General features: G+C 42.8%; 1 protein-coding gene and 1 pseudogene across 5 annotated transcripts in view; one reads left to right on the top strand and one right to left on the bottom strand.

Annotated features, from left to right (window-relative positions):
- Window positions 1–605, bottom strand: part of ADGB (androglobin) — a 193,602-nt gene extending 192,997 nt beyond the window's left edge. For 2 of the 5 annotated variants that reach the window (XR_011568515.1, XM_070796318.1), the window contains exon 1: window positions 6–604. Coding sequence is in view for 3 of the 5 variants with exons in the window: in XM_070796318.1 (XP_070652419.1) it covers window positions 6–472 (467 nt within the window). In the remaining 2 variants the exon portion in view is untranslated. Of the gene's footprint in view, window positions 1–5 lie in introns of all 5 variants that reach the window. The other 3 variants (XM_070796316.1, XM_070796317.1, XR_011568516.1) reach the window with 2 other exon arrangements.
- A 7,124-nt stretch (window positions 606–7,729) lies between these two features.
- On the top strand, window positions 7,730–10,109 carry LOC109563572 (F-box only protein 25 pseudogene; annotated as a pseudogene).
- The last annotated feature ends 2,262 nt before the right edge of the window (window positions 10,110–12,371 follow it).

Raw genomic sequence — 12,371 nt, 5'->3', positions numbered from 1 at the left:
CGTACCTGAGGTTATTGATATTTCTCCCGGAAATCTTGATTCCAGCTTTTGCTTCATTCAGCCCAGTGTTTCTCATGATGTACTCTATATATAAGTTAAATAAGCAGGGTGACAATATACAGCCTTGACGAACTCCTTTTCCTATTTGGAACCAGTCTGTTGTTCCATGTCCAGTTCTAACTATTGCTTCTTGACCTGCATACATGTTTCTCAAGAGGCAGGTCAGGTGGTCTGGTATCTCCATCTCTTGAAGAATTTTCCACAGTTGATTGTGATCCACACAGTCAAAGGCTTTGGCATAGTCAATAAAGCAGAAATAGATGTTTTTCTGGAACTCTCTTGCATTTTCCATGATCCAGCAGATGTTGGCAATTTGATCTCTGGTTCCTCTGCCTTTTCTAAAACCAGTTTGAACATCTGGAAGTTCATGGTTCATGTATTGCTGAAGCCTGGCTTGGAGGATTTTGAGCATTACTTTACTAGCGTGTGCTGCTGCTGCTTCTGCTAAGTCGCTTCAGTCATGTCCAACTCTGTGCAGGAGGAGGGCTGAGAGGAGCTACTCCACGTTCAAGATCAGGAGGGGTGACCATAAGGAGATACCCCTAGTCCAAGGTAAGGAGCAGCGGCTGTGCTTTGCTGGAGCAGCCGTGAAGAGATACCTACATCCAAGGTAAGAGAAACCCAAATAAGACGGGAGGTGTTGCGAGAGGGCATTAGAGGTCAGACACACTGAAACCATAATCACAGAAAACTAGTCAATCTGATCACAGGGACCACAGCCTTGTCTAACTCAATGAAACTAAGCCATCTTACCCATCTTTAAATAAAGACATTCCCTCTGTTCTTGGAACTGTTCATTGGCCCAGCTCTACAGGAGAGAAGCAGGTTCCTGAAAAGTAAATCTTTGAACTGCTCTGAGGAATCAATGCCTAGTCTTCATTCAACATGGCTTTTGCTTTGTCAGACTGTGTTAGTCTTATTGGGGTTTACAAAGGTGACAATCAGACAGCAACCTCTTTGTATTCTATCTGCAAGGTAAAGGACTTCTATCAGCTGTGCTAATATTATGACTGCAGAAATGCCCTACGAACAGCTGTATATGTGAAGAGAAGGAAGACATCTTGAGCACTCTGCCTCATTTATCACAGGGCTGAGATTTCCAGAGAACTCTCCTGATTGAAAGTAAAGGATCAAGCTTAATGAAAATAGTATTTTAATACTAAATCTGATCAGTGTCATCCGTGCAAAGCCATAAGCATATATGAAGACTATTGGGTAAAAATAGCACAGTTTTAAGCAACCAACCCATGGAAGGGCGAGTTTCCTCTTGAGCAAGGGCCATCCCTGAAATCATAGTTAATGGCTGCAAGATGCCAAGGCCATTACAGAAGAGTCTGTCCTTTAGTTGGAAATCAGATGATCTGCAGCTCACGCATGTTCTACAGATGAAGAACCCCTAACCAAGAGAAGAGCAAATGTCCTACAAAAAGGTGCTTGGCTTCTTGGTAGCAGAATGTGAACAAGAGTAAATAAATGGGGGATCCCTGGTTTAACCCAAACATATCACTACTCCACTCAGAGACTGTTTTCTTATCTATTGTGTGTGTGTGTGGATTAGTCACTCAGTCGTGTCTGACTCTTTGCCACGCTTTGGACTGTAGTCCGCCAAGCTCCTCCGTCCATGGAATTCTCCAGGCAAGAATACTGGAGTAGGTAGCCATTCCCTACTCCAGGGGATCTTCCCAACCCAGGGATCAAGCTTGGGTCTCCCCCATTGCAGGCAGATTCTTTATGGTCTGAGTCACCAGGGAAGCCTTTTCCTATCTATTAAATTAGGATAAAAATAAAGGAGTTGATATCAGGATGGAATGAGATAATAAAAATCTATTTTTAAAGTATAAAGTTGTGCTTTGATTCTTTGTCCAACGTTCTTTCTCTTTTATAATATTATGTATGCAGCATGCAGAAAAGGAATTTTGCCTCTTTTTTCTGAAGCCAAACTCTGGTCATATCATGATTTTAAGAGACAAATATGCTCCTTTATAAGTCATAAGATGGTGTTTGTATGTGCCAGTGCAAAAAGAACAATTAGCCCTACATATATGTTTTTTTGCAAACCCATATTCTGATGTGCAGATGGTAATCATGGTCAGTGTCATTTTGAAATGTTAATAATACCTGTGATTTATTGAGTTCCTGTGACTTGCCAGGCTTAGGGAGGGGAGCTAGCTCCTTAGAGTATAGACAGTAGACACAGACCTGAATTTAAATACTGACTCTTATTAGCTGACTTGCCCTGGATAAGTCATTTAAATTCCCTGAATCCCATTTTCTTCATTTGTGAAAAGGAAAGAGTAATAATTCCCTGAAATGTTGTGCTTGGACCATTATCAACACTCAAGTCATGATAGGTAACGCTTCCCTTACTTCACAGTTAAGGATACTGAAATGTAGAGAGGTAAAGGGACTTTGCCTCTGACACAGGGCCAGTGGCAGAGCAGGACTGGCCTGCCTCCATGGCATTGGCCTCTGGAATCCTCTGACCAAATATATGGGCTATGGTCGTTCAGAGATGCTCCCGAAAATAGCAAGTCCAGGTGACTGCCCTGCAGCTCAGCTTAGCAGTTTCCAAGTTCTCTTGCTGTTTAACAGCTTTCAAGACACAGGGCTTGTATTGCATTAGAGCTACCCTTTCTTTAGTCTGTACTTAACTTTTTGAGGAAGAGTTGCAACTTCAGACAACAGTAACCCTGGCTCCATAGGGAAGTGGGTAGAAATACTTACTTCCTCGTGCCTGCGGAAACAGACCAAGCAGGGGTCTCTCTTTGGACTGCATGGGGAAGTGAGTTTCAGTAACCACTTCTCTACCCAGCACTGGGAGCCCAGACGACAGGAACTGAGCAGGAGAGTGGCAGCTTTTCTGGTTCTTAGAGCCATAGCTCTGGGCAGCTTCCCACTTGGTCCCACGGCCACAGGACATGACAGAGAGGGTGCTGGTCAGCCACCTCTTTGCAATTAGGTCAAGTATCAGCTTGCTCACCTTTAACCAAATCAATGAGGAAGCATAAATTCTACCTGTCCTGCTTGGGGTTCAGGTTAACTGCCCTTTCAAGTTCTGTCCTTCAGTAATCTCTTTCCCTTAGAAATCAGTATTCTTCTCCTTTATTTTCCACAGAGCTTTATTTGTTTATTTTTTTAAAAAATCCAATCTTGTTGCACCTCATTTTCATCATTACTTAGGCCCTGGTCCTTCTCACTTATAAACTGTAAGGGCACTTGGAATTTGGTGAACCAAACTCACTTCAAACTCTGCAAACCTCTGCCACACCTCATAATCAGAACTTAACATTTATTGAGCACTGACTATATGCTTGGCGCTCTACAAAACTGTTGCTCTATAATAACCCACTTAATCACCATAAACACCCGAGGGATATGCTAGTACTACAATCTCTCTTTTGTAAATAAGAAAACAAGCAGAGGCTAAATTAAATTAGTAAGTATCAGGCAGCATTCAGGCCCAAGCAATCCAGTGCCACATCCGTGCTTTTTATAACCACAGTTTCTGCTTCAGACTCCCTCAGTAGTTGCAACCCTATGAAGTGTTGCTATCAGCCCATTTTACAGAGAAGGAAGGGGAGTTTTAGAAAGCTCAACACCTTGCCCAAAGTCCAAAGCACAGAGAGGGTGGAGCTGGAATGTAAATGTGAACAGTCTGGTTTCAGAGTTCATGCTTTTATTTTATTTCATTTCACTTCATTTCATTTATTGTTGTAAGCAAGGAATACAAAATCTATGTATCTAATAATTTTTTTGGTGCATAACATAGTGTTGCTAACGACTCAGTTCTTCAGGCACTCTGGTGCCTGAAGAATTATAGACAGAGGTTCCTGACTTTGTACAGGAGGCAGTGATCAAGACCATTTCCAAGAAAAAGAAATGCTAAAAGATTGTCTGAGGAGGCCTTACAAATAGCTGAGAAAAGAAGAGAAGCTAAAGGCAAAGTAGAAAAGGAAAGATGTACCCATTAGAATGCAGAGTTCCAAAGAATAGCAAGGAGAGATAAGAAAGCGTTCCTTAGTGATCAGTGCAAAGAAATAGAGGAAAAGAATAGAATGGGAAAGACTAAAGATCTCTTCAAGAAAATTAAAGATGCCAGGGGAACATTTCATACAAAGATGTGCTCAATAAAGGACAGAAATGGTATGGACCTAACAGAAGCAGAAGATATTAAGAAGAGGTGGCAAGAATACACAAAAGAACTATACAAAAAGACCTTCATCACCCAGATAACCATGATGGTGTGATCACTGACCTAGAGCCAGACATCCTGGAATGTGAAGTCAAGTGAGCCTTAGAAAGCAACACTACAAACAAAGCTAGTAGAGGTGATAGCATTCCACTTGAGCTGTTTCAAATCCTAAAAGATGATGCTGTAAAAGTGCTGCACTGAATATGCCAGCAAATTTGGAAAACTGAGTAATGGCCACAGGACTGGAAAAGGTCAGTTTTCATTCCAATTCCAAAGAAAGGCAATGCCAAAGAATGCTCAAACTACCACACAATTACACTCATCTCACATGCTAGTAAAGTAATGCTCAAAATTCTCCAAGCCAGGCTTCAACAGTATGTGAACTGTGAACTTCCAGATGTTCAAGCTGGTTTTAAAAAAGGCAGAGGAACCAGAGATCAAATTGCCAACATCCATTGGATCATCGAAAAAGCAAGGGAATTCCAGAAAAACATCTACTTCTGCTATATTGACTACACCAAAGCCTTTGACTGTGTGGATCACCACAAACTGTGGAAAATTCTAGAATAGATAGGAATATTAGACCACCTTACCTGCCTCCTGAGAAATCTGTATGCAGGTAAAGAAGCAAGTTAGAAGTGGACATGGAACAACAGACTGGTGCCATATTGGGAAAGGAGTATGTCAAGGCTGTGTACTGTCACCCTGCTTATTTATCTTATGTGCAGAGTACATCATGAGAAATGTCAAGCTGGATGAAGCACAAATTGGAATCAGGATTGCCAGGAGAAATATCAATAACCTCAGATACGCAGATGACACCACCATTATGGCAGAAAGTGAAGAGGAACTAAAGAGCCTCTTGATGAAAGTGAGAGAGGAGAGTGAAAAAGTTGGCTTAAACTCAACATTCAAAAAACTAAAATCATGGCATTGAGTCCCATCACTTCATGGAAAATAGATGGGGAAACAATGAGAGACTTTATTTTGGGGGGCTCCAAAATCACTGCAGATGGTGGTTGCAGCCATGAAATTAAAAGACGTTTACTCCTTGGAAGAAAAGCTATGACCAATCTAGACAGCATATTCAAAAGCAGAGACATTATTTTGCAGACAAAGGTCCATCTAGTCAAAGCTATGGTTTTTCCAGTGGTCATGTATGGATGTGAGAGTTGGACTATAAAGAAAGCTGAGCACCAAAATATTGATGCTTTTGAACTGTGGTGTTGGAGAAGACTCCTGAGAGTCCCTTGGACTGCAAGGAGATCAAACCAGTCAATCTTCAAGGAAATCAGTCCTAAATATTCATTGGAAGTACTGATACTGAAGCTGAAACGCCAATCCTTTGGCCACATGATGGGAAGAACTGACTCATTGGAAAAGATCCTGATGCTGGGAAAGATTGAAGGTGGAGGAGAAGGGGATGACAGAGGATGAGATGGTTGGATGGCATCACTGACTTGATGGACATGAATTTGAGCAAGCTCTGGGAATTGGTGATAGACAGAGAAGCCTGGCATGCTGCAGTCCATAGGGTCGCAAAGAGTTAGACACGACTGAGTGACTGAACTGAACTGAATGGTTTAGTGGTTAAGAATCCACCTGACAATGCAGGAGACAGGGGTTTAATCCCTGGGTCTGGAAGATCCGCTGGAGAAGGAATGGCAACGCACTCCAGGATTCTTGCCTGGATAAACCCATGGACAGAGGAGACTGGCAGGCTACAGTCCATGGGGTTGCAAAGGAGTGAGACATGACTGAGTGACTAAACAACAATTATAGGCACAATGTTGAACAGCAGATTTCTAGAGCTTCTTCATCTTATTTAACTGGAACTCTTTACCTGTGTAAGCTTTCAAGGTGGGTGTTGCTGCTGCTGCTAAGTCACTTCAGTCGTGTCCGACTCTGTGTGATCCCATAGATGTCAGCCCATACTGTCTGTTTTAAACAGAATGAGTACAGAACATTCTGTACTACATGTCCTTGAAAAAATTGCTATAAATTTCAACTTAGATTCAGTTTTGAACCCTAACATCCAGTCTCTTTAGAGCCCACTAATTCTGGAAGACTCGGAACTGGCAGAAATGAAACCAGTTGTCCCTGCCATAGAAAGCCTCATTTTTCAGGACAAACCTTAATGTATAGTTTTGATTGTCTTTGAAAGGAAATTCTGAACAGAGATTCTTAACAAAAGTGGGATAATAAGGAAATGATATTTTCCTGAAACTAGTTGAAAAACAATTTTCATTTCAATAAGCTGTTTAAATAAGAAACAACCGTTTTTCTGACTGTAAAAAAGAAGAATTCATTAGAATGCAAACTGACCTGCATTAATATGAGGCTGCAATCACCTATGGAGGTGGTGGTTCTTAGACTGGACTGAGGCATTTCCTCCCCCACCAGAGAAAGCTCCTCACTCAGAGCATCCTGCATCTCAGGGGTGGGTATAAGGAGAGGGATATATGGGACAACTCTGACAGATATTTTTCTCTTTAGAGCTCCCTCATTATTGGGAGAGATGTCTCTCACAATAGCATTGCAGTTCAACCTCTGCTGCCCAATTCTTCTTGCCTTATCCTCTGAGCGAGGTTACTGAGAACTCTTACTAATAAACATCATGCACACAAGTCTGAGAGTGTGGGTCTGTTTCCTGGGAACTCGCCTAGAACAGTCAATAGCAGATATGAAAGGAAAGTCTGTAGGAAGCAGACTCTAGAATGAGATATGGGAAGCCTTCTGCTTCCAAACAAGATGAAGGGACAGAGAGTGAATTTACATTTTCACAGGCAATAGCAAATACTGAATAAAATATATGAGGACATTGACTTTGAGGCAATGAATCAGTGATCCCAGAGATGAAAAAAAAAAAACAAAGGTGAGTTTTCAGAAATAAACCATGCTTTTATGGACAAAGGAGGAAAGAATATACAATGGAGAAAATATAGTCTCTTTAATAAGTGATGCTGGGAAAATTGGACAGCTACATGTAAAAGAATAAAATTAGGATGTTCTCTAATACCTATACAAAAATAAACTCAAAATGGAATAAAGACCTACATATAAGCCTGGAAACCATAAAATTCCTAGAGGAAAACATAGGCAGAACAATCTTGACATAAGTCATAACAATATTTTTTTATCTTTATTCTAAAGCAAAGGAAATGAAAGCAAAAATAAACAAACAGGACCTAATTAAACTTAGAAGCTTTTGCACAGCAAAGGAAACCAGCAACAAAATGAAAAAAACAACCTACTGAAAGGCATAAGATACTTATGATATGACTGGTAGGGAATGAATATCCAAACTGTATCAACAGCTCATACCACCTAAATCAAAAAGCAAACAACCAAATTAAAAATGAATACATATTTTTCCAAAGAGGACATGCAGATGGCCAATAGGCACATGAAAAGATGCTCAACGTTGTTCTTCAGGGAAACCAAATATAAACCGCCATATCATTTATACCTGTCAGAATGGCTTCAGTGAAAAAGAACAGAAATAACAAATGTTGGCAAGGATTTGGAGAAAAGGGAGCCCTCCTGCACTGGTGGTGGGAATATAAATTGGAACAGATGCTAAGGAAAACAGTATGGGGGTGAGTGTGTCTCAAAAAACTAAAATAGAACTACCATATGACCCAGCAACTTCACTCCCAGGTATATATCTGAAGAAAAAGACCGCTAATTCAAAGGGATGCAGGCACACCAATGTTAATGGCAGTATTATTTACAATTGCTAAGATATGGAAATGACCTAAGTCTCTATCAACAGATGAATGGATAAAATGTGGTGTGTGTATATTTATCTATCATCTATCTATCTATCTGTCATCTATGTATCTATCTCTATCGGCACACACATACTGGAATACTACTCAGTCATAAAAGGAATGAAAATGTGCCATTTGAAGCAATGTGAATGGACTTGGAGGGTATTATGCTACATGAAATAATTCAGACAAACTCAGATGCTCTATGATATCACTTGTATGTGGAATCTAGTGAATATAACAAAAAAGAAACAGACTCAGATATAGAGAACAAATTAGTGGTTACCAGGCAGGAGATGGAGGGAGGTCAATATAGAGGTAGAAGATTAAGAGATACAAACTACTATGAATAAAGTAAGCTGCTGCTGCTAAGTCACTTCAGTCGTGTCCGACTCTGTGCGACCCCATAGACGGCAGCCCACCAGGCTCCCCCATCCCTGGGATTCTCCAGGCAAGAACACTGGAGTGGGTTGCCATTTCCTTCTCCAATGCATGAAAGTGAAAAGTGAATGTGAAAGGTGAAAGCGAAGCCGCTCAGTCGTGTCCCACTCCTAGCGACCCCATGGACTGCAGCCTACCAGGCTCCTCCGTCCATTGGATTTGCCAGGAGTACTGGAGTGGGGTGCCATCACCTTCTCCGAAAGTAAGCTACATGGATATAATATACAACAGGAAAAATATAGTCAATATTTTATAATAGGTATAGATGTAGCATAAACTTGACAAATTGTGAATCACAATATTGTACACCTGTAATTTATTTTTTTAATTTTTTTAATTTTTTTAATTTAATAATTTTAAAACATGTGTTCCCCATCCTGAACCCTCCTCCCTCCTCCCTCCCCATATCATCCCTCTGGGTCGTCCCAGTGCACCAGCCCCAAGCATCCAGCATCGTGCATTGAACCTGGACTGGCATCTCGTTTCATACATGACATTTCACATGTTTCAATGCCATTCTCCCAAATCTTCCCACCCTCTCCCTCTCCCACAGAGTCCATAAGCCTGTTCTATACATCAGTGTCTCTTTTGCTGTCTCGTATACAGGGTTATCGTTACCATCTTTCTAAATTCCATATATATGCGTTAGTATTGTATGTTTTTATCGTGAAAACTGGATCTATGTCCATAAAGAAAGCACAAGAGAAAGACATGGCTACTGTACTTTGGGAGAAGCTTTTAATCGCTTAGACTTCTCGAGTGCGATCCAGGACATCCGAAGGTTCAATTATGTGGTCAGGCTATTGCAGCTGATTGCAAAGTCCCAGCTGACCTCGCTGAGTGGTGTGGCCCAGAAGAACTACTTCAACATCCTGGATAAGATCGTTCAGAAGGTTCTCGGTGACCACCAAAACCCTCGCCTGATCAAGGATCTTCTCCAAGACCTCAGCTCCACCCTGTGCATTCTGATCCGAGGAGTAGGGAAGTCTGTGCTGGTGGGAAACATCAACATCTGGATTTGCCGATTAGAGACCGTTCTCCGCTGGCAGCAGCACCTGCAGAATCTTCAGATGACGGAGGTGGACAGTGGCCTGACGCTCAGCGACCTTCCTGTGCACATGCTCAGCAACATCCTGTACAGGTTCTCGGATGGGTGGGACATCGTCACCCTGGGTCAGGTGACCCCGACACTGTCCGCGCTCAGCGAGGACCGGCAGCTGTGGAAGAAGCTCTGCCAGTACCACTTTGGGGAGAAGCAGTTTTGTAGACACTTGATCCTTTCAGAAAAAGGCCATGTGGAGTGGAAGCTGATGTATTTTGCACTTCAGAAGCACTACCCCACCAAGGAGCAGTATGGAGACACCCTGCACTTCTGCCGGCACTGCAGCATCCTCTTCTGGAAGGACTGCCGCCTTGCTTTATTACTCGAGGACTCGGGCCACCCCTGCACGGCAGCTGCTTCACGCCTGTGTCCCCGCAGCACTTCATCGACCTTTTCAAGTACTGAGGGCCTAGCCAGGCCCACCATGACCTGGAGTCTGCGTTGGAGGCAACGTGAAAAGGGCCTGTGGGCAGGGTGCCTGTGGCTTCCACCTCTGAAACCGGGTCAGGGAACCCCAGCAAAATCCACCTTTGAAATAGGGTCAAGGAACCCCAGCAAAATCATTTCTGCTTCTCTCTTTAAAAAATTCTTCTATGTACACCTGTAATTTATATAAGGGGACTTCTCTGGTGGCTCAGTAGTAAAGAATTAGCCTGCCAATGCAGGAGACTCTGGTTCAATCCCTGGGTTGGAAACATCTCCTGGAGGAGGAAATAGCAACCCACTCCAGGATTCTTGCCTGGGAAATTCCATGGACAGAGGAGCCTGGCAGGCTACAATCCATGGGGTTACAAAAGAGTCAGACATGACTTAGCGACTAAACAACACAATTTATGTAATATTGTAAATCAACTGTACTGCAGTTAAACAGACAACAAAAAGATGGGCTTTATATCTGTCTCAGCTCACTGTGAGGGCCTGGCACAGGGTGAGGAGCCCATGCAGAGCCCGATGGTGCCCCTGGTTTGGGGAGACGGAGCTGGAATCCAGGAGTGCTAGCAGGCTGAAGCTTCTAGATGAAAGTCTGTTGAGGAGAGAGCAGTGCAGAGAGGAGAGCCTGAGAATGGGTCCTCAGTGTCTGTCAGAGTGCAGGTCTGATCAGCTGGAGCACAGGTGGAACTGCCCTGAGTCATGCAAAGAACCCTGTGAAAGGGTTAAAAGCATGAGTTCACACGGGGCCTGTTCCCACCAGCGTGGCTGCATAGACCTTAGCATTCACTGGAGATGGAACATGCAGTTTTGTTCCCTCAACAGTGGTGAAAATTTCACCCTAAATGAAACTCCTCACTGTTTCCACCTAACAAAACTTAAAAGCAAGACCTGAAATGATCAAACTATTTCCAAGGAGATTAACAGCTTCCCTGAACAAATTTAAGACTATGGCACCCCACTCCAGTACTCTTGCCTGGAAAATCCCATGGACGGAGGAGCCTGGTAGGCTGCAGTCCATGGGGTCGCTAAGAGTCTGACCTGACTGAGCAACTTCACTTTCAATTTTCACTTTCATGCATTGGAGAAGGAAATGGCAACCCACTCCAGTGTTCTTGCCTGGAGAATCCCAGGGACGGGGGAGCCTGGTGAGCTGCCGTCTATGGGGTCGCACAGAGTCGGACACGACTGAAGCGAGTTAGCAGCAGTAGCAGCAGCAGCAGTAGCAGCAGCATAGAAGTGCAAAAATAACCAGGATCCAACAGATAAAATTCAAAAAGATTGGTATCCAATAAAACTTACTGAGCATGAAAAAAGAAGCAGGAAAATATGTCCCATTAAAAGGAGAAAAAAAATCAACCAATTGAAAATGACTCAGGAAAAAAACATGGATGACAGAATTAGCAGACAGGACATTGAAATAGCTGTTATCATGGTGTACCACATGTTCAAGAAGCTAAAGAAAGATTAACTACATTAAATTCTTTAGAACACCCAAAACTGCACGTTCAATGTCTATGTTGAAAAAATACACTGATTGGGATGAATGGCAGATTAGAGATTGCAGAAGAACAGATCAATTCATTTGAAGACACAGCAACAGAAACAATCCAATATGAAACACAAGGAAAAAAAGAATAGGATCTCAGGGAGCTGTGGAACAACTTTACATAGACTAACGCACATGCAGCGAGCATGTGTGTGCGTGCGCTAAGTCGCTTCAGTCATGTCCGACTTTGTGACCCTGTGGACTAGCCCTCCAGGCTCCTCTGTCCATGGGATTCTCCAGACACGAATCCTGGAGTGGGTTGGCATGCCCCCTTCCAGGGAATCTTCCTGACCCAGGGGTCAAACCAGCATCTCTTATGTATCCTGAATTGGCAGGCAGGTTCTTTACCACCAGTGCTACCTGTGAAGCCCCACATGAGACTGGAGTCCCTGAATAAATAAGCAAGGAGGGCAGATGTGGGGGTTGGGAGAAGAAGATCCAGAAAACATTAGACAGGAAAATAATGATGAGAATTTTTCCAAATTTTGTCAAAGCTATAAATCTCAGAAACTCAATAAACTCTACTGCAAACAAACAAACCAACCAAAAAATCGTGGCGAAAACTACACCCAGGGACACCATAACAAAGTTAATTAAAATCACTGTTAAAAGCAAGATCTTGATATGGAACTTCGTGGCTGAGCAACAGGTAATGTGGAACCCTTCATTGGTGAGAGCTGGAGCACTAGCAGCTCCTATGTGGGATTGCAATGCAATTGCTCAACATCAACTTGCGGTAAACCAGGGCAGGATAATAGTGGAAGAGAATGCACCAACGGATACGTCTCAGGCCTATGGGAGGTCCAGGGAAACACTACTTAGATG

This window comes from Bos indicus, chromosome 9, assembly GCF_029378745.1.
Source record: "Bos indicus isolate NIAB-ARS_2022 breed Sahiwal x Tharparkar chromosome 9, NIAB-ARS_B.indTharparkar_mat_pri_1.0, whole genome shotgun sequence".
Taxonomy (NCBI): domain Eukaryota; kingdom Metazoa; phylum Chordata; class Mammalia; order Artiodactyla; family Bovidae; genus Bos; species Bos indicus.
Note: the sequence above shows the minus strand (reverse complement) of the source record. Positions and strands in the feature narration are given on the sequence as shown.